We start from the raw sequence: 26,919 nt of genomic DNA, 5'->3' as shown, positions 1-26,919 counted from the left end.
GAAGCTCAGTATGGGTCATTTCCTCCACTTCCCCATCCTTGACAAGAGTCCTGTCTGCCGCATCTCTGATGAGTGGTCATCCTGTCTCTTCCCCTTTCCTTCTAGTGCAAGAAGCTCCTGTTTCACACAGTGTCCAATCTCTATGGTTATATCTCAAGTGCCCACCTTGCTTTTGGTGTAGCACCTGTTGCTGAGAGCTGAATATGTCCCACGAATGGCACTAACCACTGCCCCCAAATTTGTATCTGATATTCACAAAACCCTTATAGATACTGTTACAGCCATTTTACATTATGAAGAAACTGAAAATCCTGTGTACCTCTCCCATGAGTTCAGCCCAAAGAATACACACAGGACCGTTTCTAACTGCCCTTTCACCCAAAAGTTCTCCGGTGCTGTCGGGCTGGGTCCAGAAGGGGCTTTCAGCATCCAGACTCATGGTTTAAATACAACTTGAAGACAGAATTGCTCAATCACTTTTGAAAGGGTAACCCATTGCCTAACAGCTGAAAGCGTCTCTTCCATTACTGGAATTGGCTGCCCAGTATCGAGATTACTGGAAAGGAGTGCGATGATTGGGACATTTAATCAAATATGCAAATTTTCAGGAGCATTCTAAAAAGGACAGTGTCCCTGTTTGATAAGGCAATGGATCCAGAAACAGAATGATGTAACGAGAAGGCACAGGAGCAACACTGAAGGGGATGGGTGTGGGGTGGTGGTGGTGAGGTCTGGGAGGCAGGGAGGAAGAGGTGTTTTCAGTGGTAGGACAAAGAGGTAGCAGTATTGGATTTCTGCTGAAATTCCAGACTAAGCACAAGCTTGGGCTTCTGTAGGACTGCATCCAACAGGCTGGAGAAACTGGTGGGTGGGAGACAAGGATCCCTGATACAGAGGTCTTTCCCTGACTCCATAGCTGATTCATTCAGGAACATCACTCTCCTCATTGAAGCCTCCTTTCTCCCTCCTTTCTGCTTAGGGATCTGGATACAAAATGAGCTTCCTGCTGGGAACGTTTATGAGGTTTCTTTTGCTGCCTCAGTTCTGGCTCTCACAGACTACCCATTCTTACATGCTATTGCAGATTTATTTTAGACAGGGAGACTGCAATGCTCCCTAGAAATGCTGCTCTCACAGCAACTAGAAATCCAAAGGATTGCTTTCAAACATACCAAGTCCTTGAATTTGAACACCTCTGACAAAGGTATACAAATGAAAGCTCTCCCTCCCCCCTCAAACCATTTGCAAATACATCCTATCTAGGTAGAAACCGAGGAGGTGACAGGAACTGATTTACACATGGTCTAGCCTAAATGACAAGGTTTAGAGCCACAGTGCCTTGCATTCAAATCCTCTGACCGGCTCTGTGCTCTTGGGAAACTCCCTTATGCCCTCTGAGTCTTGATATCCTCACACTAAAACCAAAACCAAAACCAAATACAAAAAATACACCTGTACGCTGAGCTTCAATTTAGATTGGAGTTTTACAAATTGGGAAGAACTAAGTAGTTACTATTATTATTATTATTATTATTCCTTAATTCAACAATTAGGGGACCTCACCTATACCAAGACAGTGCTGAGTGCTAAAGGTGGAAAGAAATGAGTACGTTACCCCTGGATGGAGATGAAACATATACTTCAATGTAAGTTAGAAAATGATACAAGTCATAAATCTGATTTCACTTCTGCTTAAAATAGATTGAACAGAACAAGATCTAGTATGCAACCTTACTCTATTCCACTGGAATTTGGAATGGGTTATAACATTTTCCTTTGACTTCAAAACATGGGACATAAATCTGAATCTTCTTTTTATTTTGTGGTTGTTGTTTACCTTTTAAATGAGGTTCTACATGTCCCATTTGGTCAGTTCTGTAGTTAAGTCAATGGAAATTCCAAACTGTGAAAAATATATTGATATCCTAGACAATCCAAAAGAAAGTGATCAGAATAGTTAAAGGTCCTGGTATCAGAAAAGACAACAAATGGACGGAGGAGCTAGAATTTAACCAGAACAAGAGAAGATTCAGATGGTCTTGGGAACTTTCTTCACATACCTAAAAGGCTTTTAAGTTGAAGATGTATTAACTGTCTTTTCTATGGACAGATGATGTTATAAGGAAATAGACTTCCCACCAAATTAACCTTATAACCTTTAGAGAGTTCAAAACATGAAAAAGCTGCCTTGAGAACTGGTAAATTTCCCATCCTTGGAACTAAGCTCATTTATAAGAATATAATGGTAAACCCATTGCAAAATAACTTTGCAAAACCCATTGCAAAAAGACTGCTTTTGAAAAGTGAGTAAGCACCCCTCTGTTTATTCCTTTTGTAAATTGTTCACTTGGCTAGCTGGCACAAAATGAAAGTAGACTTCCATATTTCAAGACCCACCCATAGAAAGAAAACCAAATGGCACATTTAATGAGTTTGAAGGGGCCTTTTATGTACTACTGCTCAATGAGCGTCCGCCATCATCAGTTCTCTGTGCTCCAGCCACATTGATCCACATCCCTTCCGGATTTTTCTGTCAATTGTACTGAATGAAATAACTCATTGTCCACAGAGCCTGCTTTACAATCCAGTTTTACTCATCAAGGGAATGTGTTGGCAATATGCACTTTCTCCAACATCCCTGTCTCTTGAGCACTTATCATCAGGTACTTTTTTGGAAGGGGAGGTGGCAAATTATTCAAACTGCATGAATTTCTACAAGTGCAATAACATTCCTCAGTTTTTAAAGGGCATCTTTTTTTTTAAGTTGTCATTTGAATTCAAACTCTTTGGAAAACATGCATAATAATCTTAATGATCCCATTGAGCAGTTTAAATTCAAATTGTGGAGCATTTGAAATACCATGCTGGCAGCACTTTCCATAAATTACTCTCAAATTCAATACATCCCTACACACATGCGCGCGCACACACACAGACACACACACACACAAGTACTACACTCAAAAATCCTTAAATTACAGTTTCTCTTTTGTTGTCCCATTTAAATTGTGATTTGGTTGATAAATTAGAGCTGTAGTGTCTGCTCATAAATTTCAATATTGTTTTCAAGAAAATAATTTTGTGGCAGGCGTGCATTTTTATTTCCCTCGAGGGTAAATGCAGCTTTGTTTTGTTGGAGGCTTCCTGGCTTTGGCGTGAGCGTGTACTTGTGTTTGCATGTGCACGTGAGTGTGCGCCTTGGTGTCTGACAAATCAAATCTGACTTATTTATCTGGCTATTCACTCTGTATACCAGAGTTTTAGGAAATACGGGAAAACTGAATCAGAAAGGTCATTTTTTTTAAGTTTATTTATTTGTTTTGAGAGAGAGAGAACGATAAAGTGTGTACCTGCTCATGAGCAGGGGAGGGGCAGAGACAGAGGGAGGGAAAGAGAGAATCTGAAGCATGGTCTGCACCAGCCATGGACTGGATCCCAACGCAGGGCTTGACCCTACCAACTGTGAGATCATGACCTGAGTGAAATCAAGAGTCGGATGCTTACCTGACTGAGCTACCCCCCAAAAAGGTCACTTCTGCCAGAAGAGACTGCTCACCTAGGATCTTTATAATGAGCTCCTATCTAGAGCAGAATCAGACTAATTACATCTTGGGAATTGAATGATTAAAGGAAGTTCTTTTAGACAGATGAGAGAAAAGACCTAATTTTCACTTCATTTTCAGTACCATTGAAAATTAATATTTGCTCACAAAGTTTGCCAGTAAGGTTTCAGAAACCATCAAATGCATATAAACGTGCTGAGAAATATTGTTTTTAATATACGGCCAATGTAAATCAATCCAGAGTACAGGCACTGTGCAGAATTCCAAGCTTGTGCAATTCACAAAATTTAAACACAACTTTTGCTATGAGGATAAATGTCTCTGTAATTTTGAAAATATGGCTGTTCCTTGCCACTGAAATTCATCCTCTTCCTGTGAAAAACAGTTGGAACGCTGGATACCCCTTAAAACATCAATGAAGCAGTAATGATTAGGTACTTGGGAATAATAAAAAAATTTTTTAAGACTGATTAAAGTCTGTTTTGCCCCTAATGAACTTGCAATTCACTGACTTAAGAGAAGAGCTGATACAAATATGGCCCCCTAGACTGCAAATGTTGGGCATTAACTGGTTAAACTAGCATCATTACTATATTGAGTGGTATTTAGATGCCATCTGATAAAGTTGTTTATTTTCCTCAAAAATGATTTTTAAAAGGCTAACTCAAATTGTAACGTCAAGTCTATTATACCCAAAGGGCAGCAGAAACCCTCTCCGGTGAGTGGAAGTCAGAGGGATAAAAACATCAGTACCATCATCAACAAATATTGACTGAATGCCAGCGGAGCGTGAGGCCTGGGCAAGAAGCCTTAGCGGAGGCTATGGGGAGACAGGACAGTGACATGCTTAAATAATGACAAAATTAGTCCCTCGATCTTTTGTGCCACCTCCAACTCCCAAAGACAACTCCTATGCCCATTATGCACTTAGCCTTCTACTTGTTAGTCTGTTTGGATGGCTGTCTCCTTCAGATGGTGAGCTCCCCAAGGACTGGGATCACATCTTTTTCAACTTTGTATCCTCAATTCTCTATAGTATCTGAAATATAGAGAGTGCTCAGTGAATATTCACTGGATGAATACAAGACTGAAAACCATTCAGGCAGGCAATTGAGATGCGGAGGTAAGAAAACTCGACTCCGTCATAAAATAGATGCCGGAGCCCTGCTTCAGTTTCTTTGCTATATAGGCTACCTTCTCTGGGCCTCAGTTTTCTCATGTTTAATCTAGGACTCACACCTGCCTTGTGGGATTGTTATGGACATCAAATGAAAAACAAGTATGAAAGGACTTTGGGCACATGAATTTAAGTATAAGGTATTATTATGCTAAGCAATTGGTACAGGTGGTAAATGCTAGAAGGTATGTAATTAACATAGCTGAAAAACAGGTAGATTATGAAGTGAAGTTGCCTAATACCATCCAACGGTGACTCAGGGGATTGAGAATCAAGTTATTCTTCCTTGCAAAAGCAGAATAATCATCCTGTACCAAGTAAAGGTAACATAAATATCAAATAACAAACTGGCTGCTGTATGATTTAGGAAATTCGCATGGCTCTCTTTTACCTGGAAAAATCATACTCTTACTGCGTTTCAGTTTACTAATCTGAAGAAAGAGGGACTTGGGTTAGAGAATCTTTAAGGTCCTTTCCAGCTTTAAAGGTGTCAATACTGTCACTCAGTTCAACCAGCAAAATGGACTTACACTGTCTCGAAGTGCATACGTGCTTCTTCCCTGACTTTTAAGTATCCACCTTCCTAGAAAAGGAAGGGTAGCATCAACATGGCCTTTCCCTTGGCTGTTGTTCCTTGTGGTCTCAAGAGAAAGGAATTCGACCTTTGTGATGAATCCCTTGAAGATGCCAACAGAGGAAAGTGATGAGTACAAGACGATCTGTCACGTATGCAGAAAAACCTATGCACCTGGAGATACTTTTGACCTCCTGCACTCCTGAATTTTCTGCAGAATAACACACATATAATGAACACTCAATAAATCCTTACTTTCCACCAGGCTGATTTCTTTTCCTTTGATCCCAGAAGTTATAAAGTTCAACAAGGAAAAGAAATACCCAGAAATTCAAATTGTCCTCGTTCCTTCTTTTTCCTCCCATCGAATCCTACTCCACCTTCAAGGCCTGGCTCAGATGCCTTACCATCTGGGAGGTCTTTTTTTGAATCTGGTCCCCATCTCCCTCACCTGCTTCTCTGGACTCTCACCACTGCCTGAATCTCTCTTCCAGATAGATCTTGCTTTGTATTATGGTGTTGTGCTGCCTGGTCCTTCTCATTCAGCTAAGGGCTCAGCACGAGACAGCATGACTGAGCCTCGTGCTGTTTGTTTCCCTCACAGCATTGAACTCAGCCCTCTGTACACAGAAGGTGGTCATTCACTGGCTCTTATAATCGGTTAACAGTTTACTCTTCAGTTAAAAATATCCAAGAGACATATGGTTAAATGCTTGCTTCTCCCAAGGCAGTGGAGACAGTAATCCCCTCCATTTCCTGGATTCTCCTCTGTAAGAATGCAGAAACACCCTTGAGCAGAATCGGACAGCACAATTTCATAAAAACAACCTTCTTCGTTTTATTTTACTTTGAACTTAATTAATAGTAATGCTTAACCTCCCACCTCTTAATTACATTGGCAAGTTGGTGAGGTTTATTGATCCATGCATGAGGAGTTAATTCCAAAAGAGACTTTGACAAAGAGCACTTTATGGGAGAACACATCGTTATTCCAGTAGCTTTGCTGGAATGACCTGCAGACACTGTCTGGCCAGACTCAGGCCAGTCTGGCTTCCTGCCACTTGTACCAATTTCCTAATGATCTAATAGGAATGCTCAACAACCCTGTAAAGAACCAAGTCTTTCTCTCTTTTCTGGTCTTAAAAATGAGGTAAGATCTAGTGGGGGTAAAAGTGTATCCTTAAGGGAAAATGCAGCAGGGTTGTGCAATGTTTTGAACATTAATAGGGCCCTTCTGGAAGTCTAGCAAAAAAAAAAAAAAAATTAAAGGCAACAGGATGCTCGATAAACACCTGTTAAATACCTAACTACATGGCTTTTATATCTAGAAACACAGGATATTCTAAATGCTACCCCATCAACCAGTGCTGATAATGCATTCACAGACATATGGCCAAAAGATGTACTCCATTGTTATGGGCTGAACTGTTTCCCCCGCCACCACCCCAAATTCATATGTTGAAACTCTAACCCCAATGTGATGGTATTTGGAGGTGAGGCATTTGGGAGGTAACTGGTTTACATGAGGTTATGAGAGTGGGCCTTCATGATAGGGTTAGAGTTCTTAGAAGAGACACCACAGAGCTGTTCTCTTTCCCTCTCCCTGCTATGTGGGGACAGAGAAGTCAGAAAGGGGGCTCTCACCAGAACCAAAACTCAACCATCCAGACACCCTGATCTTGGACTTCCAGTCTTTAAAACTTGAGAAATGAATTTCTGTCATGTGGGCCTTTAAGCCACCTAGTCTGTGGTGTTTTGTTATGGCGACCTAAGCTGACTAATACATTTATTAAAAGAGAAAAAGAAACAACTAAATACCTCCCAGGGAGAGATGTACTACGCCGGACACTGCTTTGGTGACACTTTGGTGACACTGCTAAGGTATGGGGTTACACAGGGGAAAGAGACACAAAGAACAGAGAAAAAAATGAGCTTGCTCCTAAGCAGCTTGCGGTGAGAAGCCATGAGGGTGAGACTGTCAACGGATATAAGGTGGGGACAGAAAAGGGTTAAAACAAAGGTGAAGGAGTAAAACCAAGGTCTAGAGAAAAACTCTGGAGACCTGAGGGGAGAGTGCTTGTCTTCAGCTTAGATGAACATAGGGAAAGATTCTCAAAACAGTGGTAACCAAACTGGGGCCTGAGGTTTATTAAAAAAAGACTTGCTGATTTAAAAAAAAAATCCTATCTGATGACAGGCCATCTGCTAGCTTGAATTTACTTCAAGAGAAAGGTAGAGGCTAAGATTTAGAGCGCAGGAGCTAGCTCAAAGATCTGTTTTAATCCTACGTTAATTCCTCATTTTCCAAAGCCCTTGGTTTGTTAAGCCTTGATTTTGTTAAGTTGTAGAGATGAAGGAGTTGTGACAGTTCCCACTAGTCTGTCAGGGGTGGAAAAGGAATGACTATGTGGCATTACGAGGAAATCAGATTTACCACATGACCCTTTGGTACGTGGCTCTTCCTCTCTGACGACCTTCTTGTTAAATGCCTCCTTTCCCCTAAATGTCCCTAGTCCTCTCTCCGAGTCCTTTTCCTGTGAGGCCCTGACACATTCTGCATTATCTATTTTGTGGAAAACCTATTTGTATATTTTGTATGCTTTAGAATACGATTTAGTGTCTGCCTAAACCAGACTAACAATATAAATCTTGACTTTTTTTAAGAGTTACATGTTAGAAAGTTCAGTTTTATTTTAACTAACATGTCCTAATGGCTTTATTAATATACACTGCCTCAAATATCTCTTAGCATTAATAAAGAGCCAGCCTACAAAGTAAAAAAAAAAACATAACTTTTGTGGAAGACATGTACTCTTCTTTCAAAAAAATTTTTTGGATGTAACTTAAAACCTCATTATATATGTGTATTTGTGGCTTTCAGAGCTTAAAGAATTCCAGGAGCCTCTATTCACCTGTGACACCTTCAGCGTGTCTTTCCTCTTCTCTTGGCTACCCATATTATATTTTCCCATATTATAAACATAAAATACTGATTTATTAAATAATCTTAAAAAATTTTTGTAATGTTTATTTATTTTTGAGAGAGAGAGAGAGACAGAGTGCTAGCAGGAGAGGGCAGAGAGAGAGAGAGGGAGACACAGAATCTGAAGCAGGCTCCAGGCTCTGAGCCATCAGCACAGAGCTCAATGCGGGGCTCGAACTCACGGACTACGAGATCATGACCTGACCCGAAGTTGGACACTTAACCAACTGAGCCACCCAGGCGCTCCTTAAATAATCTTTAAGTTCAACAAACATCTTTTTGAAGACCTACAATATATCAGGCCCTTGTCACTGTGAAGTGCCCATAAAGAGCCTCACATGCTATAATGATGACACCAACCTCTCCAGCATCCCTTGATGCTGTAGGGAAGTGAACAAAAGAGAGAACCAGAAAGCAGATTTTTTTTTTTTTTTTTTAAGTAAGCCTGGCTGGAGGCTGGCTTCCCTGGCTGGAGGGAATTACCATGTCCCATTCAAAGTCATGTGAACATAAGAGAACCTCCATTCAAACTCTCTGGTCATTTTCATCTGGGAGTCTGGTCTGTGTGTTTGACCTTGAGTGCTAGCTCTTACGATAATTCAACAACTGGAAGCTAGACAGCTGGCTTTACTCTCACATCTTTCCCTTCAATCTTTTATATTTACATTTCAGCAATGACTGCTCACAGGGTCCCAGAGCCAAGTTCTCCTCTCTGCTTCATATACGCACAGGGAGTCTCAAATCCAAGGTGCACCAAAGGGTAAAGAGGCAAAGACCCTCTGGGGAGACACTGGGATCTAGAGTGAAACCAGGTACCTTCTAGCCTAGCAGGGACAGCTCACCTGTTGTGATAACAACCATGGAAAAGATAAGATGAATAAAATGTGATACCCTCGTCCCAGCATACCACCCTCTCTAAGGGTTGCAAACAGTAAGAGAATAGGTCAAAACTCAAATTATTTTGATATCAATTGCAGAGAGTTAAATCACAGGAGCGAGGAACAAACAAAAACATTGCACAGGAAAAAGCCACATCTATTTGGGGGAAGTTCTAGGAAAGCTTTTTATGGTTGGTTGATATGGATTTTCAAACCATGGAGACGGGGAAACTCTGGGGCACAGAGAAGCCTAAGATATCAATGTCCAGGAGAAGATGGTCCCATTTGGCCAAGTGTGGCTAAAGAAAATGCATAGGAGAGAGGTGGGAGATGGCAAAGTATTTTGGGACTATTTCTTCGATGAGCTGGGCTACAAGCACAGACACATGGATCTCAAAACTGAGCACGCATAAGAATCTCCCTCAAGAGGCTTGTAAAAGATGCACATTTCTTGGCTCCTTGTGAAGAAAGTCTGGGGAGCGGCCCAGAACTTTACTTTTTTTAGTTATTTTTTTAATGTTTATTTATTTTTGAGAGAGAGAGAGAGAAACAGAGCATGAGCGGGGGAAGGGCAGAGAGCGAGGGAGACACAGAATCCGAAGCAGGCTCCAGGCTCTGAGCTGTCAGCACAGAGCCCGATGTGGAGCTTGAACCCACAAACTGTGAGATCATGACCTGAGCTGAAGTCAGATGCTTAGCTGAGTGAGCCACCCCGGCGCTCCTAGAACTTTACTTTTTTAATGAGGACTTGAGCGTGATTCCAAAGCAGGTGACCTCTGACACATTTTTGGAAAACCAAGCTTCTAGAGTCTCATGACTGGACTCTGCCCATCAGACCCTGTGAGCTCTCCAACCACCAGCATGCAGGTAACATTCCATAGACTGCAATGCTGACTAATGAGAATCCTTTGGGGGTTCTGTTTGCACGAATCTGGGTCCTGGCCCCGTGCAGTTACTTATTGCTCAAAGCACCCACACTTTCATTTTTGGTCAGCCCTGTCAGCCTCTCTGAACCTTTTAGTTAGCTACTGGGGTAAAAAATATTGCTTTCCTTCTGTTTGTGGGGAAATTTAAGGGAAAATAAATGAGGTGAATGCAGAATAGCAGCTGGTCAAGCTGAGTGTAAACAAGGTCTGACTTTCCATAGCACGTTTTTTCTTGAAAATCATTTGCTGCCTCATACCAGGCCTGCTAAGTGAAAGACTGAATGTCTTACCTAGGACTCTTGAACTTATGTTCAGGTTTGTTTTTAACATTGATTAAAAAAAATTTTTTTTTAACGTTTATTTATTTTTGAGACAGAGAGAGACAGAGCATGAATGGGGGAGGGGCAGAGAGAGGGAGACACAGAATCTGAAACAGGCTCTGGGCTCTGAGCTGTCAGCACAGGGGCCCGATGCAGGGCTCGAACTCACGGACCGTGAGATTGTGACCTGAGCCGAAGTCGGCGCTCAACTGACTGAGCCACCCAGGCGCCCCTTAACATTGATTTTAAAGCACACACATACCACACACACACACACACACACACACACACACACACACACACACAGACTCCTCTGTCCCAGTCCTTTTCTTCTAATTGGAAATGTAAGGTTATAGACATTTTTCTCTTTTGAGGGTACAGAGCAGTTCAGAAGACCCTACAAACACAGATTATGTGCTGTATCTGGGTAATTATCATTCCTTCATCCTTTAAGAGACAAATGATACATACGAAAGAAAATGAGGAACAGACTCTTTCCTTATTTTCTTTCCATCCTTTTATCTCTAAAGTAGGAAGTTTACTGAGCCCCTTGCCAACAATTCACTCAGCCTAATGAAGTGTACAAGTAATAGGATTAAATAATCTTAAACCATTATTACAGTGGCCTGATGCTGACATTCATCCAAACTCTGGCAAACACCGAGTGGTGAGTTCATGCTTGATTTAAAAATAAACAAACTAGGGCAGTGGGAAGATTCTAGCATAAAGTTTCAGAGGCATTTAACCTGGAAATCTGAGACTCTCCATCTTGGTTGGAGCTGAAGCAAACCCTGTCCTACTTCTACACTCTCCAACCAAAATTTACGGTATCCAACATTTTCTAGGGATGGCTCTCTGGAGCCGGCAGCCACATATGATTAAACCTCCTCATGTCAGTCCCAAAGAAAGCAGTTCTTTGAAGGCATCATCAAGGTTCATGGTTTCTATTCCTGCCTCTGCCATTAATAAACCATATAACCTCAGGCCAATCAGCCAGCTTTCCTGGCCTTTAGGTTTTCTCAGCTGTAAAATGACGTTATTGAATTTCGACAGTTCCTTCTGGCCTTTAAAAAGCATTCTAATTCTATAACAACAGAAATAAATACAGTTTGGGGTAGGAACTAGAGAAAAAGATTATGTTCAGCTAGCCTCTTCCTCGTTCTGGGCAGTCTGGTTGCAAGCCTGTGCCTCACTACTCTTACCCAGGCCCGCCTTGCAGGTTGCAGAGATATGGTGAGCAGTAACCTTCATCAGCAAAGGGCTGGGGGCTATCTGGGGAAAAGGACTAAATAAAAACCTTAACAAAGGACGACACAGTAACTCTTCCCCCCACCCCAAGTCTCGTGGTTGTATAATTACAGGGTGATAATATGAATGCCTGTTAAAACGAGAGGTGTTTTCCAAAGCATATTCAGTCCCCAAATCATTTTGCTCATGGGTTAATTATCCCTGTAAAATTTCATGGCATGCTTCACTTAGATCATTTATGCTTTCAAAGGCTTGCCTAGGTATTTTGTAGTTTTTGTTGCTTCTGCATAAAGCCTTTTTCTCCCCCTGTTATATTTTCTGAACCTAATTTATAATTTTTATTTTGTCAGGTAACTACAGTTTTATTATCTTAAAACTTTAGATTTTCTCTGATTTTCTAGACTAATTATATCATCTATAAATACTGACATGTCATAGTCTTATGATTTTGAGTGAAAAAGTCTCAAAAATAGGTCTGAGAAATGCTATTCTATTAAAATTAAGAAATACTATATATAAATGACACTATATTTTTAGAGATAAGTAGTGAAAATAGAAAGAAATGCATGGATATAATAAACAAAGTTAGTATAGTCATTACCTCTGTACAAGAGTTTGGGGAATGTGATTAGGGACAAGAACCTAAGGATTTCAGTGGAATTTCTAGTGTTTTATGTGTTAATCTGAATAAAGGTACATGAAATTTTGTCATATTATGCTTTACATCTTTATCTGTAAGAAATATTACATAATAAATTGATATATATGTAAAATGAAGAAAAAGATATATATATGACCATATATGTACGTATGTAAGTGTGTGTATGTATACGTATACATATGAATATATATGACTTTGTTTCCCAATTACCCGTAATGAAGACTAGAATGTTAAAAACAATATAATAGCAGTCATACTATGCATACCTGGCAAGATCCGGGAAGACATCTGACCATTAGTTTATTTTATCCTATTAAACGCATATCTTCCTTTTTCTTCTATTTTACTTAGGGCTTGTTTTGTGTTCTTGCAACCATTTTTGATGCAATCATGGAATTACCTGGGATGTTTCATTGTGTGGCACTCAATCTGCTAATATTTCATTTAGCATTTTTGCATGGGTGAAAGATTAGCATACTTTTCTTTTGGGGGCAACCTCATTTAGGTATTATTAATCAGGATGGGGCTAGCTTTCTAAAATGATTTGCGAAACTTATCTTCTCTTACTGAGCTCTGAAAATTGAACTATTACAGGAATCATTTGTTCTTTAAAGATCTGAGAAGTCCTTTCAGTGAAATTTCCTGATAATTTCTCAGGTCTGCATTCCACCCATGTTTATGGACTTATTCAAGTTTTTGTCCTTTGCATTTTAGGTGTGCATAGATCACAGTCTCTTCTATAAAATTTGAAGTGTAATAATTTTTAAATGTCTTCTGTACATATGCTAAGAGCTTCTTTTTCCTTCCTAATTTTCTATAATTTTTGTTTTTCTCGAATCTTCACTGGATGCTTATTTATTTTTCTTTTCAAAGAATCATCTTGTGGACCTAAAAATTCTAGTATTTCTCAATTTATCAATAACTGCCTTTATTTTAATGATTCCTTTCTTCCTTTAGACTTTGTTGCCCTTTTCTAGGTGTTTAGATTAATATACATGTGCCCTTTTATGCTGCAATTAATGATCCTAGCTGTACTTGGAATTCAACTCTGGTTGGGTCTCATTCTGGTTGTTGTGCAGCATTATCAACATCATTACTTTCTAAGGAATCTTTAACCCACAAATGGGCTTATTTTTTTATCCTTGGATACATTTCTTGTCTTGCTGAACTCTGCCAGCCAAAGTAGGAACTGTATATGTTCCTCTTAGACTATGAGAGCGTGCTTTTTTTAAATCTCCCATGGAGATTTGGAAAGATGATATAATCTCTTTGCTTATATGGACCAAATCAATCATGTTAATCATATTATTCAACTTCCATAATTGGTTTGTCAAGGACTACATGGAATGTGTTAAAGTTTTATAAAGAGTATGGTTTAACCATTTTCATCTCATATCTCATCAATATTTTTGTCTTATATATTTCAATATAATGGTATTAAATGAAGAAAGGCTCAGGGCTATTCCTCTGGAACTTGGCATTTATCAATAAAGTAATGTACTTTGGCTTATGTAATAGTTTTGTTCTGAATTATACTTTGCCTGTTATTAATACTGTAGTTAGTAGGTGATTAATATTATTTTCTTTTAGCCTGAATATTCTATTACATATTTTCCTCTTTCTTTAACTATCAGTTGTATTGGTTCATTGCTTATCATCATTTTATTAACCCTGGATTTCCCATACACTTTAGTTCAGTTAATTTGTTTGTCTGGTGGAATATTTTCTTTGAGTCATTTTCTTAGAAAGAGTAGGTAGGCGATGTATATTCTTTTTGAATGCCCGTGGAATATTTAAAATAAACTATTTTTGGAGAAGGCAAAATTTGATGTACTGTGATGTAACAAAAGCAAGTTACTAATTAGTACAGGATGGTATGATCCCATTGTATGTGTATGTGTGCACACGGAAACCACACTTCCATAAATGTAACGCTATACCTGTATACAGGTATACTGAAATAGAAAAGGTGTGTTAAACTGCTATATTATTTAAATGGGAGAGTTATGCATATTTTAAAATTTTTCTTTAGTGAGCATATAATACTTAAAAACATAGTTGCTGTTTTTTTAAGAATGACTACTATAAGAAAGAATATTTTGAGTTCAATATTTCTCTAATATGTCCAAAAGTAAGGTGAAAGCCACTTTATAAAATTCAGAATGAAGGTTCACTGTATTTTTTTTTTAACTTGACATTATGATAAAAAAGGTAATAGAGAAAAAAAAATTAATTACAAAAAAAGAAACCTAGTAGTAACAAATGAGATTTCCAATGACTGGCTGGGTCTATGAAAAGAGCTGGTCTTGAGAATCAAAGTCCAGGTCAAGTCTTGGATCTGACACTCACACTTTACAGAATGGGGCAAGCTGACTTTTCCTAAAACTCGATTTCTTATTACTGGAAAGGAAGGCAGTAATAATCATACCTATTTTCTAGGATCATTAGAAGGTGACATAAGATAAAAGTGCTCTTTAAAAATTAAAGCACTCAACAAATGTTAGTTATTATTATTTTTAACCAGGAAAAAAAAAAAAGGTTTTTCCCTTAAAATCTGAGGCATTTCAGGGAAAGCCACATGTAATGCTCAAGAAAAGACGGAGGCTTATGGTTTTTTGGCCAGTAGAAGTTCAGCATCCCTTTTGTAATGCTAGAAGGCATGATTTATGTGGTCATCAATTTAAACGTTAGAAATGGAAGGCTCTAATCACAGAGGGCTGTCACTATCTTCCTATCTTCAGGAAGTTGAATATTAGTTTCTGGGTTATAATATGGAACTAGCAATCAAATGCAAGTTAGAAGATCTGTCCCTAGCCTTAGTTTGTCTTTTGCTTAGACAATATCAAAGCCACCGTAAGCACCTCCCTGCCACCCCCCCACCCCCGCCCCGCCCCTGCTGTCTACTTCACAAGGTTCTAATAGGAATGATTAGTAGTAGATAGCATGGTGAAGTCGCTTAAGAGATTGACAGATGTCCCTCTTTCTTGAAACATTTGTTGTTGTTGTTGTTGTTGTTTTTTGCTTTTCCTTTCTGGCAGACTGCTTGAGGGAAAATGAAGAAACAGCAAGAAGAAAGTAAGTGTCTGTGCACGTGCACTTGGTGCGAGGGAGAGAGACGGACCCTCCTTGGGGGTGAAAGAGCAGGGGTGGGCAATTGAGAAGAGGGAAGGGAAGTTCACGTGAGTTTTTTGGCTTTTGTCCCAATGCTCAGCTCCTTTCCCAACATCCACATAAAGCACCAGCCATAACTGCTTTTAAAACACTATTAGGAGGAACTGAGCATATAAAAGGACAACCTTCCTGCAGAGGTACAAAACCTACCACCTAAGGTAAGTTGAAAAGTTCGAATGTTTTAACTGTAGCCATTTAGTGACATACGGGAGCAAAAGGCCGCTACAGTGTTGGTCACTAATGTGTCAAATTTGGGAACATTACCATGTTTAGTCTCCCGTGGAGTTGGCCTCCTATTCCCTGAGGTCTTTTAATTACTTGGATTTTAACTAATAAAAATGTCTGTACCAACTTCCACTGTTGAGAGAGTCAGAAGTTGGATTTGATCCACTCTGAGTAAGAGCCCTGGTTTAGGAGAAGATCCTTGGCTGCCATTTCATAAACAGGCTGAGTATCTGAGAATCACAGATGTGCTGTGTCTCCAGCCCAGACTCCTTGGTCATGCTAAAAACACAGCAGTTCTTTTGTTAATCTATATTTGTGGGTAAACCTGTGTCATTCAGGGCAGAAGAACATTTAAGTGGAAGGCACGGTTGCTGTCCCTCATACTCATACCAACATAAAAATCTTCTTAAGCAAAGCATGAACCTCTTCTTCTCATATATGTCCTCACATTCTTTCTATGACATTTATTTATTTCAGTATTTCCATAGCAACTGCAGCTATGAAATTACCCCCAACATAGAGGATTTCTAAATTGTATCAGATTATGCTGAGGGGAAAAGCGATGATAATAATGTTATTAATGGATTAAGCCCTTATATCAGTATAAAATTTCATAATGTATAAAATATCACAAGTGTTCATTCCTTCTCTTTGGAGATAGGGAAGACGTTAATATCTGTCTTTCATAGATGATGATACCAGTACTCGGACACTAAATGACTTACCCAAGGTCTCACCTAGAGAGCAAGAACTAGAATCAATATATTCTAGTTTTATGACTTTACTTCTAAGGAAGTTTAGTGCTCTCAATTTTAATCTGTTCATTTATACAAATCCATAAGAATAATCAAAAGTAAGCTTTTTAAAAATAGATGTATATGGGGGCGCCTGGGTGGCGCAGTCGGTTAAGCGTCCGACTTCAGCCAGGTCACGATCTCGCGGTCCGTGAGTTCGAGCCCCGCGTCAGGCTCTGGGCTGATGGCTCGGAGCCTGGAGCCTGTTTCCGATTCTGTGTCTCCCTCTCTCTCTGCCTCTCCCCCGTTCATGCCCTGTCTCTCTCTGTCCCAAAAATAAATAAAAAACGTTGAAAAAAAAATTTTTTTTAAAATAGATGTATATATATGTATATGGACATACATATATGTATACATTATTTATTGAGAGAGAGACAGAGTAGGAGCAGGGAAGGGGCAGAGAGAGAGGGAGACACAAAATCTGAAGCAGGCTCCAGGCTCTGAGCTGTTAGCACAGAGCCCAACTTGGGGCTTGAACTCACAAACCGCGAGGTCATGACCTGAGCCAAAGTTGGATACTTAACCAACTGAACCACCCAGGTGCCCCCAAACTAAGCTGTTAAGAGATCACCGAAGTAGAAAAGCATCTCATTGATTTGCAAATACAAATACATACAAACTTAAATTACATAATGCACTTATTTAATTGGCTCAAAATAAATAAAAATAAACCTCTTCAATCGTGGATAGGTTATAGTTTAACATATGGGTTCATATTGCTGATGGTTCTGTGAGTTTGAACAATGTTTCTAAAGAAATTTAGAAATTTAGAAATGTTTCTAAAGAAAGCAAAAGTTCTCCGAAGTGCTGTAAAGTAAATGTGGTCACAAAAATCAAACAATTTATGCTAAGGAAAAAATTCAAAGTAAAATAATGAAAAACCTTAATCAGCTCTTTATAGGCATGTTATTTACAACACTGAAAGAACAGAGAATACCCAATACCTTTCTAGGGGCAAATAACTTTAAAATGTAGTATGCAGGGGCGCCTGGGTGGCGCAGTCGGTTAAGCGTCCGACTTCAGCCAGGTCACGATCTCACGGTCCGTGAGTTCGAGCCCCGCGTCAGGCTCTGGGCTGATGGCTCGGAGCCTGGAGCCTGTTTCCGATTCTGTGTCTCCCTCTCTCTCTGCCCCTCCCCCGTTCATGCTCTGTCTCTCTCTGTCCCAAAAATAAATAAAAAACGTTGAAAAAAAATAATTTTAAAATGTAGTATGCAAACATAAGGTAAAATTAAACAGACAAAAGCTATAAAATAGAGATTATTAACAATGGAAAGCCATATACGTATTTAAATTAAGTCAATCAATAGAAAACACAAAAGCATGTATAGAAATCATTAACGAGAGTTATAATACCTTACAGAACCAAATTGGTTTAATTACATGTGTATATGTGCAAGGATTAAAGATTCAAGAGACAACAGGAAAATATGAATAATCAGTGAAGGAAAGATGAAGAAGACCTAACAGGTGTATTTTCCCTGTAAATTATGTAATTGGTTAATTTAAATATGATCTAAGTTGATTATTAATAATCAATTTAGGCAAGAATAAATTAAATTTATATTAGATGGGTCTCCTTGGACTCAGAGCATTGAACGTGGGTGGTCTTTGCACAGAAATAATGAACTACATCAAGATCTTGGATAATGCCACCACACTGACTGAGGCCCAGAGCCTGGGTTTTCTGCACTTTCCTTCTACAGGATGTCTCTCAGACATCAGTTTCCACAAGGGAACGAGAGGCAGTTTGACTGAATGCCACTGCAGTTGGCCCTGTTCCCAGGGCTTTAGTTCCAAGAGACATACACACATCCCTAGGATCCTCCTTACTACACACTCTGTCTTCAACACCAACTTGTTTCATTTTATACCCTGAGCTTCCCCGATCCCCCCCAAAGGAAAGCTCTTTACTTTTCTGGTGTGGCAGCTTATTGGATTTACGAAAAGTTCCAAAGAAATTACAATGCTAGAACATCCATCCGAGAGCTTGAGGTCCGTGCTAAACTCTGAAATCAATATGGAACAAGGGCCTCTGAATAAAGCTTAACTGAATTCTGACAAGAATTAAGTTGCATTTTGGAGTCACCATGGATAGGTCTCATAAGGAAAAATCTTGATTAACGTTTCTTATGAGGGAGGGAAAGTCAAGAGGGATGGTAAGAATTTCCATTGTTTGAGTCCACCCCACTTTCCAAGGATGTGATTAAATATCTCCCAGATACTCTACCTTGTCATAAGCTCGGTCTAGTAACAGGGACCCAAAGTAAAAGAAACTCCCTCCTGAAGAATCACTGAGCTCCTATGCCTGGCGTAGAGATCGAAACCTGAGCCCACTTGCTGTACAAACCCATAACTGAGTCAGATTACACTTTTTTAGTCTTATTACTCAACCAGGAGGGCAAGAAATGCATTTAAAAATGGGGCAGGGGTGTGCCTGAGGGGTTGAAACAATTTCCTAAAGCCCAAAGAATTTCACAGCCCTTGTAAGGTCCTTATATTCAGAAAAACCACATATGCCAGAAATCTTGCCAAAATTAATCTCAGAATAACATTCATTCCATTACCATTCCCTGGGCAGGCCCAGGGTGCTTTACAGGATTGCCCCATTTCATCCTCACAGGCCTTTGGGAGAATCCTACAATCATCCCTATTATACTGTGGAGGAAACTGATACTTAGAAAGATCCAGTAACTTTCTCGAGGAGACTAAGCATGAAGTGATGACATCAGATTCAAGCCATGTTCTTCATACCTGTTATCCTGTTTCCCAACACTTCTCAGGGTTCCTAGCTCTAAGAGACACAGGAAAAAATGAAGGAGGCTGTCACCGCAGCCCCGTGAATGGTAGCAAGAATCAACCATGCAGTCTGAAAAAGGACAGAAAATAGAGACAAGAGCTACAGAAAAACACAGCAGTCACTTCATATAAGGACAAAGCCATAGGGGCTTCCAGAAGCTCTGCTGGCATCATTATCACAGAGTTCGCTGCAGTAAAGAATTCCATGTGGTGGTCCTAAGTCATTGTGAATGACAGCCCATGCAGTCTGCTTACAAAAGACAGGGAGTTCTGTAATTTTCTCTTTTCAGTAAAGATTTCAAAGGTTGATATTTGAAATATTCTCATTTCTTTTGAAATTTTTTAACGTTTATTTATTACTGAGATACAGAGCGTGAGTATGAGAAGGACAGAGAGAGGGGAAAATGCAGAATCTGAAGCAGGCTCCAGGCTCTGAGCTGTCAGCACAGAGCCCCACGCGGGGCTCCAACACACAAACTGAAAGATTATGACCTGAGTCGAAATCGGACATCTAACCGACTGAGCCACCCAGGCATCCTGAATATTCTTATTTCTTAAGGAGGTAAGCTTTGGTTCGATGAGCTTTAAGCTCATATGTAATGGCTCCCTGAGATCAACAGGACACTATGGTATTCGTGTTTATGTTCCAAACAAGCTAAAAATGTGTACTGTCAGCAAAGACTACGGGACCAAGGGTGTGAAAAACTGAATATAGCCCCAGGTCTGACACCAAGGATTGAACAGAAGAAGTCATTTTCCTCCTCTCTGTGTTTCTGTATTCTCACTTCTAAAATGAGGAGTTAGACAAATGACCTTTTTTTTTTCCTTCCCAGCTCCAGCATTGTGTAGTACTATTAGGAGGCTATCTACGTTTAAGTTAAATTGCCTTTAGGGAGGAAAATGGAATAAAATTGAACCTAAGAGATGCACAAACTATACTGAATCCCTCCAGATCTTAATCTTAACAAACTTTCAGATCTGTGCTACAGAGACTCGAGGGCTGCAATGAGTTAGAGCCGTCAGGTCACAGGAAGATAGATACCAATGAGACCAGGAACTTTGCGATGAACTTGAACCTTGGGCATCTGCAAGGCTATGTATAACTCTTAGGACCTTGCACCCAAAGCTTCTTTTACGTAAAAATGCCCCGACACTGTGGTGAAACCATGCTTCTTTTGTGGTTTTGCAAAAATGCACTACTTTTCCCACTAACAAGTGCTAAACAGATTAAAAGTATGCAGATAGATAGCAAAGAAATGCATTTTATATTTTTAAAAAGTTTATGTTCATTCATCACATTGATCTATCTTCTGATGTGTGTGTAGCTTAATGTGTGTTCTTAAGTAGCCTGGTAAAAACTGAAAAGAGTCACCTACTTATGTAATTAAAGTATAGTTGTTGTGTTTTTTTAAAAAAAACAAAACAATTATTACCTCAGTCAGTATTACTATTCATTTTCCTTTAGGGGAAATTCATTTCCTTCTATAATAAAGGGTTTATTTCTTTGCATCATTGAAAACTTGCTGGGCATGGTGGTAAGAAAATGTTTGAGTGGGTAAGAAGTGATTCAAAGGGCCAGGAGTTTGAAAGAGCACGGACAAGTCCAGAGGCCCTGTGTTGTTTATTTACCAATACTGGCAAATTCAAATGCAAGGTGAGACCTAATAAGAAGAGGTATGACTAGGGGAAACCTTCTGATGTTCAGGGGGTGATGTGAGAGCTTGTACATACATGCTTGAAAGCCACAAGGTGATGATCCAGCAGACCACTGATGGACCCTCCTCATGCTTTTCTGACCGCATGCGAACAGGGAACAGTTAGAAAAAGTTAAGGTCTGCCAATTTACACACACACACACACACACACACACACACACACACACTTTGAAATCTGTGGAGAAATAAAGATCCGATGACTACATTCTATCTGGAGTGACTGGCATTCTGCCAAAGAAGACATCTTTGCAAAGCACAGGAGGCGCGGCAGAGGGAGTCTGAACTTACAATGTAGCAGGGCTCACAGTAGGCTTTCTTCTCCACGGCATAGAAGGGCTGTCCTCGGAGCTTGTTGTTGCAGATGATGCAGGTAAAACAATCCACGTGGAAGACCTGATCCATGGCGGTGCATCCTGTCCCTTCCCCAACTACGTTTTCCCCACAGCGAGCACAGCGGCCTGAAAGAAAGAAGGGATTGACTGCTAAGAGCACACCAAGGAACACCTTCAGTCCTTCTGAAGAAGCCAACATGGAGGAGACAGCAGGTTCACAGTGGCAGCGGCAGCAAGAGGGCTGACACCCCCACCACCGCCACCACCAGGCACGAGATCACCAACATAGCCAGGACTCACCTCTGTGAGGCCGCCATGATGGAGATTTTACACGAAGCATTTGAAAAGTTGACCCTCACAGCTCAAGGACCTACAGGACGTGACAGAGTAGAACTCAGGTCTCCGAATGTTGAGGCCAGTGCTGTGCCTCCAGTCTCACATACAAGTCTAGGAAGAACATGACTCAGCATAGCAGCAGTGGAAGGCACAGCCTAGGAAAGTCTTTCTGCTTAGAGAGTCTACGTGTCCAGTTAGACTGTGAGGGGACTGGGTCCAAACTCAAACTGCGCCTCCTTTCACAAAAGCCCAGGTTGTAAAATCTCTCTGCATTCAGCCCTCAGTGACAGATCAAAAGGGAGTCCCTTTTATTTCCCGACAGCTCTGACTGCTGGAAAGTTCTTTCTCATACTGAGCCAGACTGCTTCCTCATGCTCACTGCTACCCAGTAGTTCCAGTTCTGTCTTCTAGGGCCTCATTAAGCAAGTCTCCCACTACACTTGACACCCTTTAAATTATTAGAATCCAGTTAGTATTGCCTCCAAGTGTGATCATACTTTGAACGTCCCTAAAACCTGTAACAGATTCCACATACTTGTAGGGGTTTGAGTCCCGAAGGCCCTGGTTGTCACTGTCCAGCCCAGCATTCTGTAAACTTTCAGCATTCTTAAATTGATTTATGGGGCATGTGGACCACATATGGACATCAGATTTCGGTTTTAAAAAAATCATTGTTTTAAATAGGAACAATAAAACATTACAGAAGGCAAATATTTATGTCAGCGTGAAGCCCTGTGCTGGTTGCAATCTGTATCTCTATCTGGTTCCGTCATGGGAATCTTGAGCCAGAGGTCAGATCCACATCCAGTTTTCTTTCTTAGTCTTTATTTCGATAAGTAAAAAGTCTTAACAAATAATTACAGGTCGCTGGGAATGTCAGCAAGAATCTGCGCTGTGGGCTTTTACACATAAGCTGTAAGCAAACCCAGTGTTTCCCACGTGACAGGCATTTTCAAGGTGCTTTATATACATGTTAAACTCATTTCATAGTTACAACCACCTATGTCGTAGGTCTGTTGCTCTCCCTATTGTACAGATGAGGAAACTGCGTCACAAAAACGGTCAATGAAATTCAAATCCAAGGAGTCTAGCTCCAGCGTCCATGGTTTTAACCACGATGCCGTTCTGCCTCTGTTTCGTTGTGTGCATCGGGATTGAACACAGAGCTGACATGACGGAGAGATTTCTCATGAAGACTGCTTTCAGCACTCCATCCACTGGATTGACAACCATTTCACACTTAAAAACGGGAGGGCTAAATGTTTCAACTTGGGAGGAAAGAGCCAAATATATTTCTAATCCTCTCTGGTTGCATTGGCACTGGAAAATATTTCTATACATTCTGTTGCAGGACTTAAATGTATTTTTAAAATATAACCCAAACGACAGTCCATTTTCCCCCGAAGGAATAAGAAATATCAAGTACTGGAAAAAAAAGAGTTAATTAAACTCTTGGAAACTGACTGCCACTATGGTAGCTGATACTATAAAGTCCTGATATCATATTCTTGACATTGGATAAAAACTTTTGTAATAAACCTTGTGGTTGTTTTATAAACTTCTGCCCAAGAGTCAACTTGTACCTGTTTTTATTATGAGATAGATAACCTTAGAAAAGTGCCTTTAAAATTTGGAACTTAATTGCCTTTAGTAACAAAATTAGGTTATTGCATATGGCTCTTGTTTTGTGATTATTCAGAAAAGAAACCCGGCTTAATTGGTTTACTAAATAGTTCACTGTGCTACGTCTCAACTTGATGCTAAAATTAGAGTTTCATGCCACTATCTGACATTTCATTACAGAAAACACACTGGGATTATAGGCAAATGGATCAGTTCATAAAGTCTAATGTTTAAGGAGTCATTAGCATAGTTTAGTATTCAAACTTTTCTTTTTCAACTGCTTGTGCAAACCCATCATATCTGTTTCACAACATACAGATTTGCTTCCAATATTTATATTGGAATCCTTGTTCACAAAAATTTACATTTTTAATATTAATCTGAAGTGGTATTTATGGTATTATCGTTATTACTATTTTTCCCGCCTTCATTGAATCATATTGAAATCACTGATGTATTCTGGCGAACTAAAGAAACAATGCAATACAATAGTGATAATGAAAAATATAGGTTTAGCATCAGCAGGAAAAAAAAAAACATACTAATGACATGAAAATACTCTGAGCTGAACGGCACTGTTGGTGAATACTGGTCAAACAACACCAGTCAACAGAGGTTTTGTGATATTTGTGCAATCTTTTAAGAATGTGATGATTATAGGGGCGCCTGGGTGGCGCAGTCGGTTAAGCGTCCGACTTCAGCCAGGTCACGATCTCGCGGTCTGTGAGTTCGAGCCCCGCGTCGGGCTCTGGGCTGATGGCTCGGAGCCTGGAGCCTGTTTCCGATTCTGTGTCTCCTTCTCTCTCTGCCCCTCCCCTGTTCATGCTCTGTCTCTCTCTGTCCCAAAAATAAATAAAAAAAAACCAAAAAAAAAACAAAAAAAAAAACGTTAAAAAAAAAAAGAATGTGATGATTATTAACAGTGGATTGGTTACATGTGAAAACTGTAATTTTACATTTCAGATCTGTTAAATTCAGGTCAACAGAATTATTATTTTTTATTACTCTTTTCCTTCCTAGACCTTAAACTGGGTTCCTTGACAGTCCACCAGGGACTACACAGTGATGTGTGGACCACACTTGGGCAAACAAAAAGAATTCTGGCTAAATGTCTTGGTGGTCTATGAAGCAGCTGGAGATAGCGATTGGGATCTAAACTACAGCTGATCCACAGCATAATCTCTGGAACCCAAGAGCTAACTCTACACAGTTTATGGAGAGTTTGCTAGCTATCCCTGAGGATCTGGGAGAGAATCTCAATCACCGATTAGAGAGAAAGATCAGGGAAGACCCCTAAACGTCAGGCTGAACAGAAAAGCTTTGCAATTTTCATTCTGTTCAACAAACATTCCTCAGGTATCTACTCTTGCAAAGTACTATATTCTGCTTTTCTGTGATAAATGGAAATGCAGTAGACTTGGTCAGTGCCTTTTACAGGCATTACAAGACCACGTACATTCTACAATCACATGAAAAAAAGGTGCCACGTGCCAGAGGAGAAAGTGCTGTGGAGGTGTGGAAGGAAAATCATATGTGATAGGGGACTTAGGAAGGGTTTTATGGGAAAAGATGCATTTGAGCCCAGCTCGAGGATGAAATTGTGACAGGTGGAGAGGGGAGAGAGAAAAACATTTTAGTATTTCCAAAGGGAATGAGTGGCTGGACTTGACTGGATCCCACACGTCTGCAGTGGCTTGGTGCTGGCACAACAAGGGTTTGTCTTCTCAGCTATGAAAGCAGATGGGCCGGATTCATAAGGAACAATCTTCTCCTTTGTATTTTGGAGGATATTCTTCCAGAGTGGGTCAAGCTAATACGCTGAACCCAGACATGACCAGCTCTGCTGCCTCCCATATTTTTCCTATTCTTGGGAGAAATCGGGGACACGGGCTCGAGGGCAGTCAGTCTGGCACCTTTAGAATCACAAGCCCAGAAAAAAGAGCTAAGAACAAAAAATAAAAATAGCCCTACACATCAGCAGGACAGAAAAGGTGCCCAAATGTTCCCTTTTCACATTAACAGAATTTACAAACTATGCCTTTTCGGGAAGCACTCACAATGGAAAGAAAGTCACTCAAGCATGGTTCATCCTTGCCCCTAGAGGGGCTTATAGTACACATCATTAAAATGCACACCACAACCTGAATGCCCATCTTCTGGACAAGTATTCAGCACTTTTAAATGAGAAAAGCCAGGGGGAATGGTACCAGACTTGAAGGCATCAGAGCATGAAGGAAACAGAGTTTGATTAGGGGCCAGTAGGAAGCTCAAGTTCAGACCCAGGGCTGGTATAAAAACTGGTTGGCACAGCTTAGCACAGTAATTTAAAAAAAAAAACAAAAAAAAACCAAAAAAAAAACCAAAACAATGACAGAGGGTCAGACCGTCTGAGGAGAATTCTGACAGTAAATTAAGATGCCTAGATCCAACAATAAATAAATGAAAAGAACTGGTTTCTAAAGCTTGGTTATGTATTATTGCTTGCTAGGTATATCGCTTCATATCTGCTGTGGAACCCATTATGGGTTCTTTTCACCCCTTCACCCAGTCCCCTGTGCTAACTATAGCAACCTCTGGAGTGTCTCCGAAAGGCTTCTATCTGCAACATGCCTACTACCTAAATCAGGCTCCATTATCATTCATGGGCCATTGCAATGGCTTCCTGACTACACCAGTATCTCTGATTCACTTCCTCTTATAATTGGAAGGGCTTTACGGAAGTCTTAGTATTGAGCTAAATCTGGAAGGTTATGCAGAATTCAAACAAGTCATTTTTAGGAAGGGCACGGGTGGAGAGTGATATTACAGGTAGATCAACAGGGTAAGCAAGGGAGGTAGATTAGTGGGACACAGGTTTTCATATTTATTGGCTCCAGTTTTCTCTTTTGGTAACATGAATATATTTCCTTTATAATGTGAAAAAAAATTTTATTTGAAAATGTTTTTCCTGTGATCCTGGCACCATTACTATAAGAGGCCACAGGCCCCCTTTTCCAAGCCCTGCTTGTTTTGGGGGTAGGGTCAAAAATGTCCATAGCCATCTTAAAAGTTGGTGATACTTTCAAACTTCTGCATTATTCACCATCAAAAGTAAACTAGAAAATGTATGCAGACATCAAGCTAGGTCACATTTATCTTCACGTCTCCCTTGCTATCTGAGTTTTAATAGAAATTTTAGGCACAAGCAAACGTAATATTCTCTTTTTAAGAATCACAATGAATTGAAACCCTATATGCTGATCGCATATCAGGCTTCTCATTACGCACCTTCTTCAAAATATTCTGAACAAAATCCTGTTTGAAAAGTTGAATCAATAGGGTTATATCAGGGTAATGAAGTCATGGTAAAGTATTCCTAGAAACAAAAAGATTGTTCCAATTTATCCTACATATGGCCACTGGAGTTATCTTTCTAAAGCAGATACTCCATTAAGCCGAGTCAGAAATTATCTTCTGCTGAAGGTAGAAAAAGATAATAGAATAAACTTGCATTCTTTATATGACAGGTCCATCTGACATTCACTGAAGGTACTAGAATGACGGCATTTTCTAATCACCAAAGCTTTTCTTTTATAGAATCCTGTAGCATTATTG

At 40.0% G+C, this 26,919-nt stretch overlaps 1 protein-coding gene across 10 annotated transcripts in view; it reads right to left on the bottom strand.

The window, feature by feature from the left end:
- The window catches only part of LPP (LIM domain containing preferred translocation partner in lipoma), a 682,444-nt gene that overhangs the window by 92,623 nt on the left and 562,902 nt on the right, over positions 1-26,919 (bottom strand). For all 10 annotated transcript variants that reach the window (XM_058732400.1, XM_058732405.1, XM_058732402.1 and 7 more), the window contains one exon: positions 21,323-21,492. In XM_058732400.1, coding sequence (XP_058588383.1) covers positions 21,323-21,492 — 170 coding nt within the window. The remainder of the gene's footprint in view (positions 1-21,322; positions 21,493-26,919) is intronic.

Source organism: Neofelis nebulosa, chromosome 5, assembly GCF_028018385.1.
Source record: "Neofelis nebulosa isolate mNeoNeb1 chromosome 5, mNeoNeb1.pri, whole genome shotgun sequence".
In the NCBI taxonomy this organism is placed as follows: Eukaryota; Metazoa; Chordata; class Mammalia; order Carnivora; family Felidae; genus Neofelis; species Neofelis nebulosa.
Note: the sequence above shows the minus strand (reverse complement) of the source record. Positions and strands in the feature narration are given on the sequence as shown.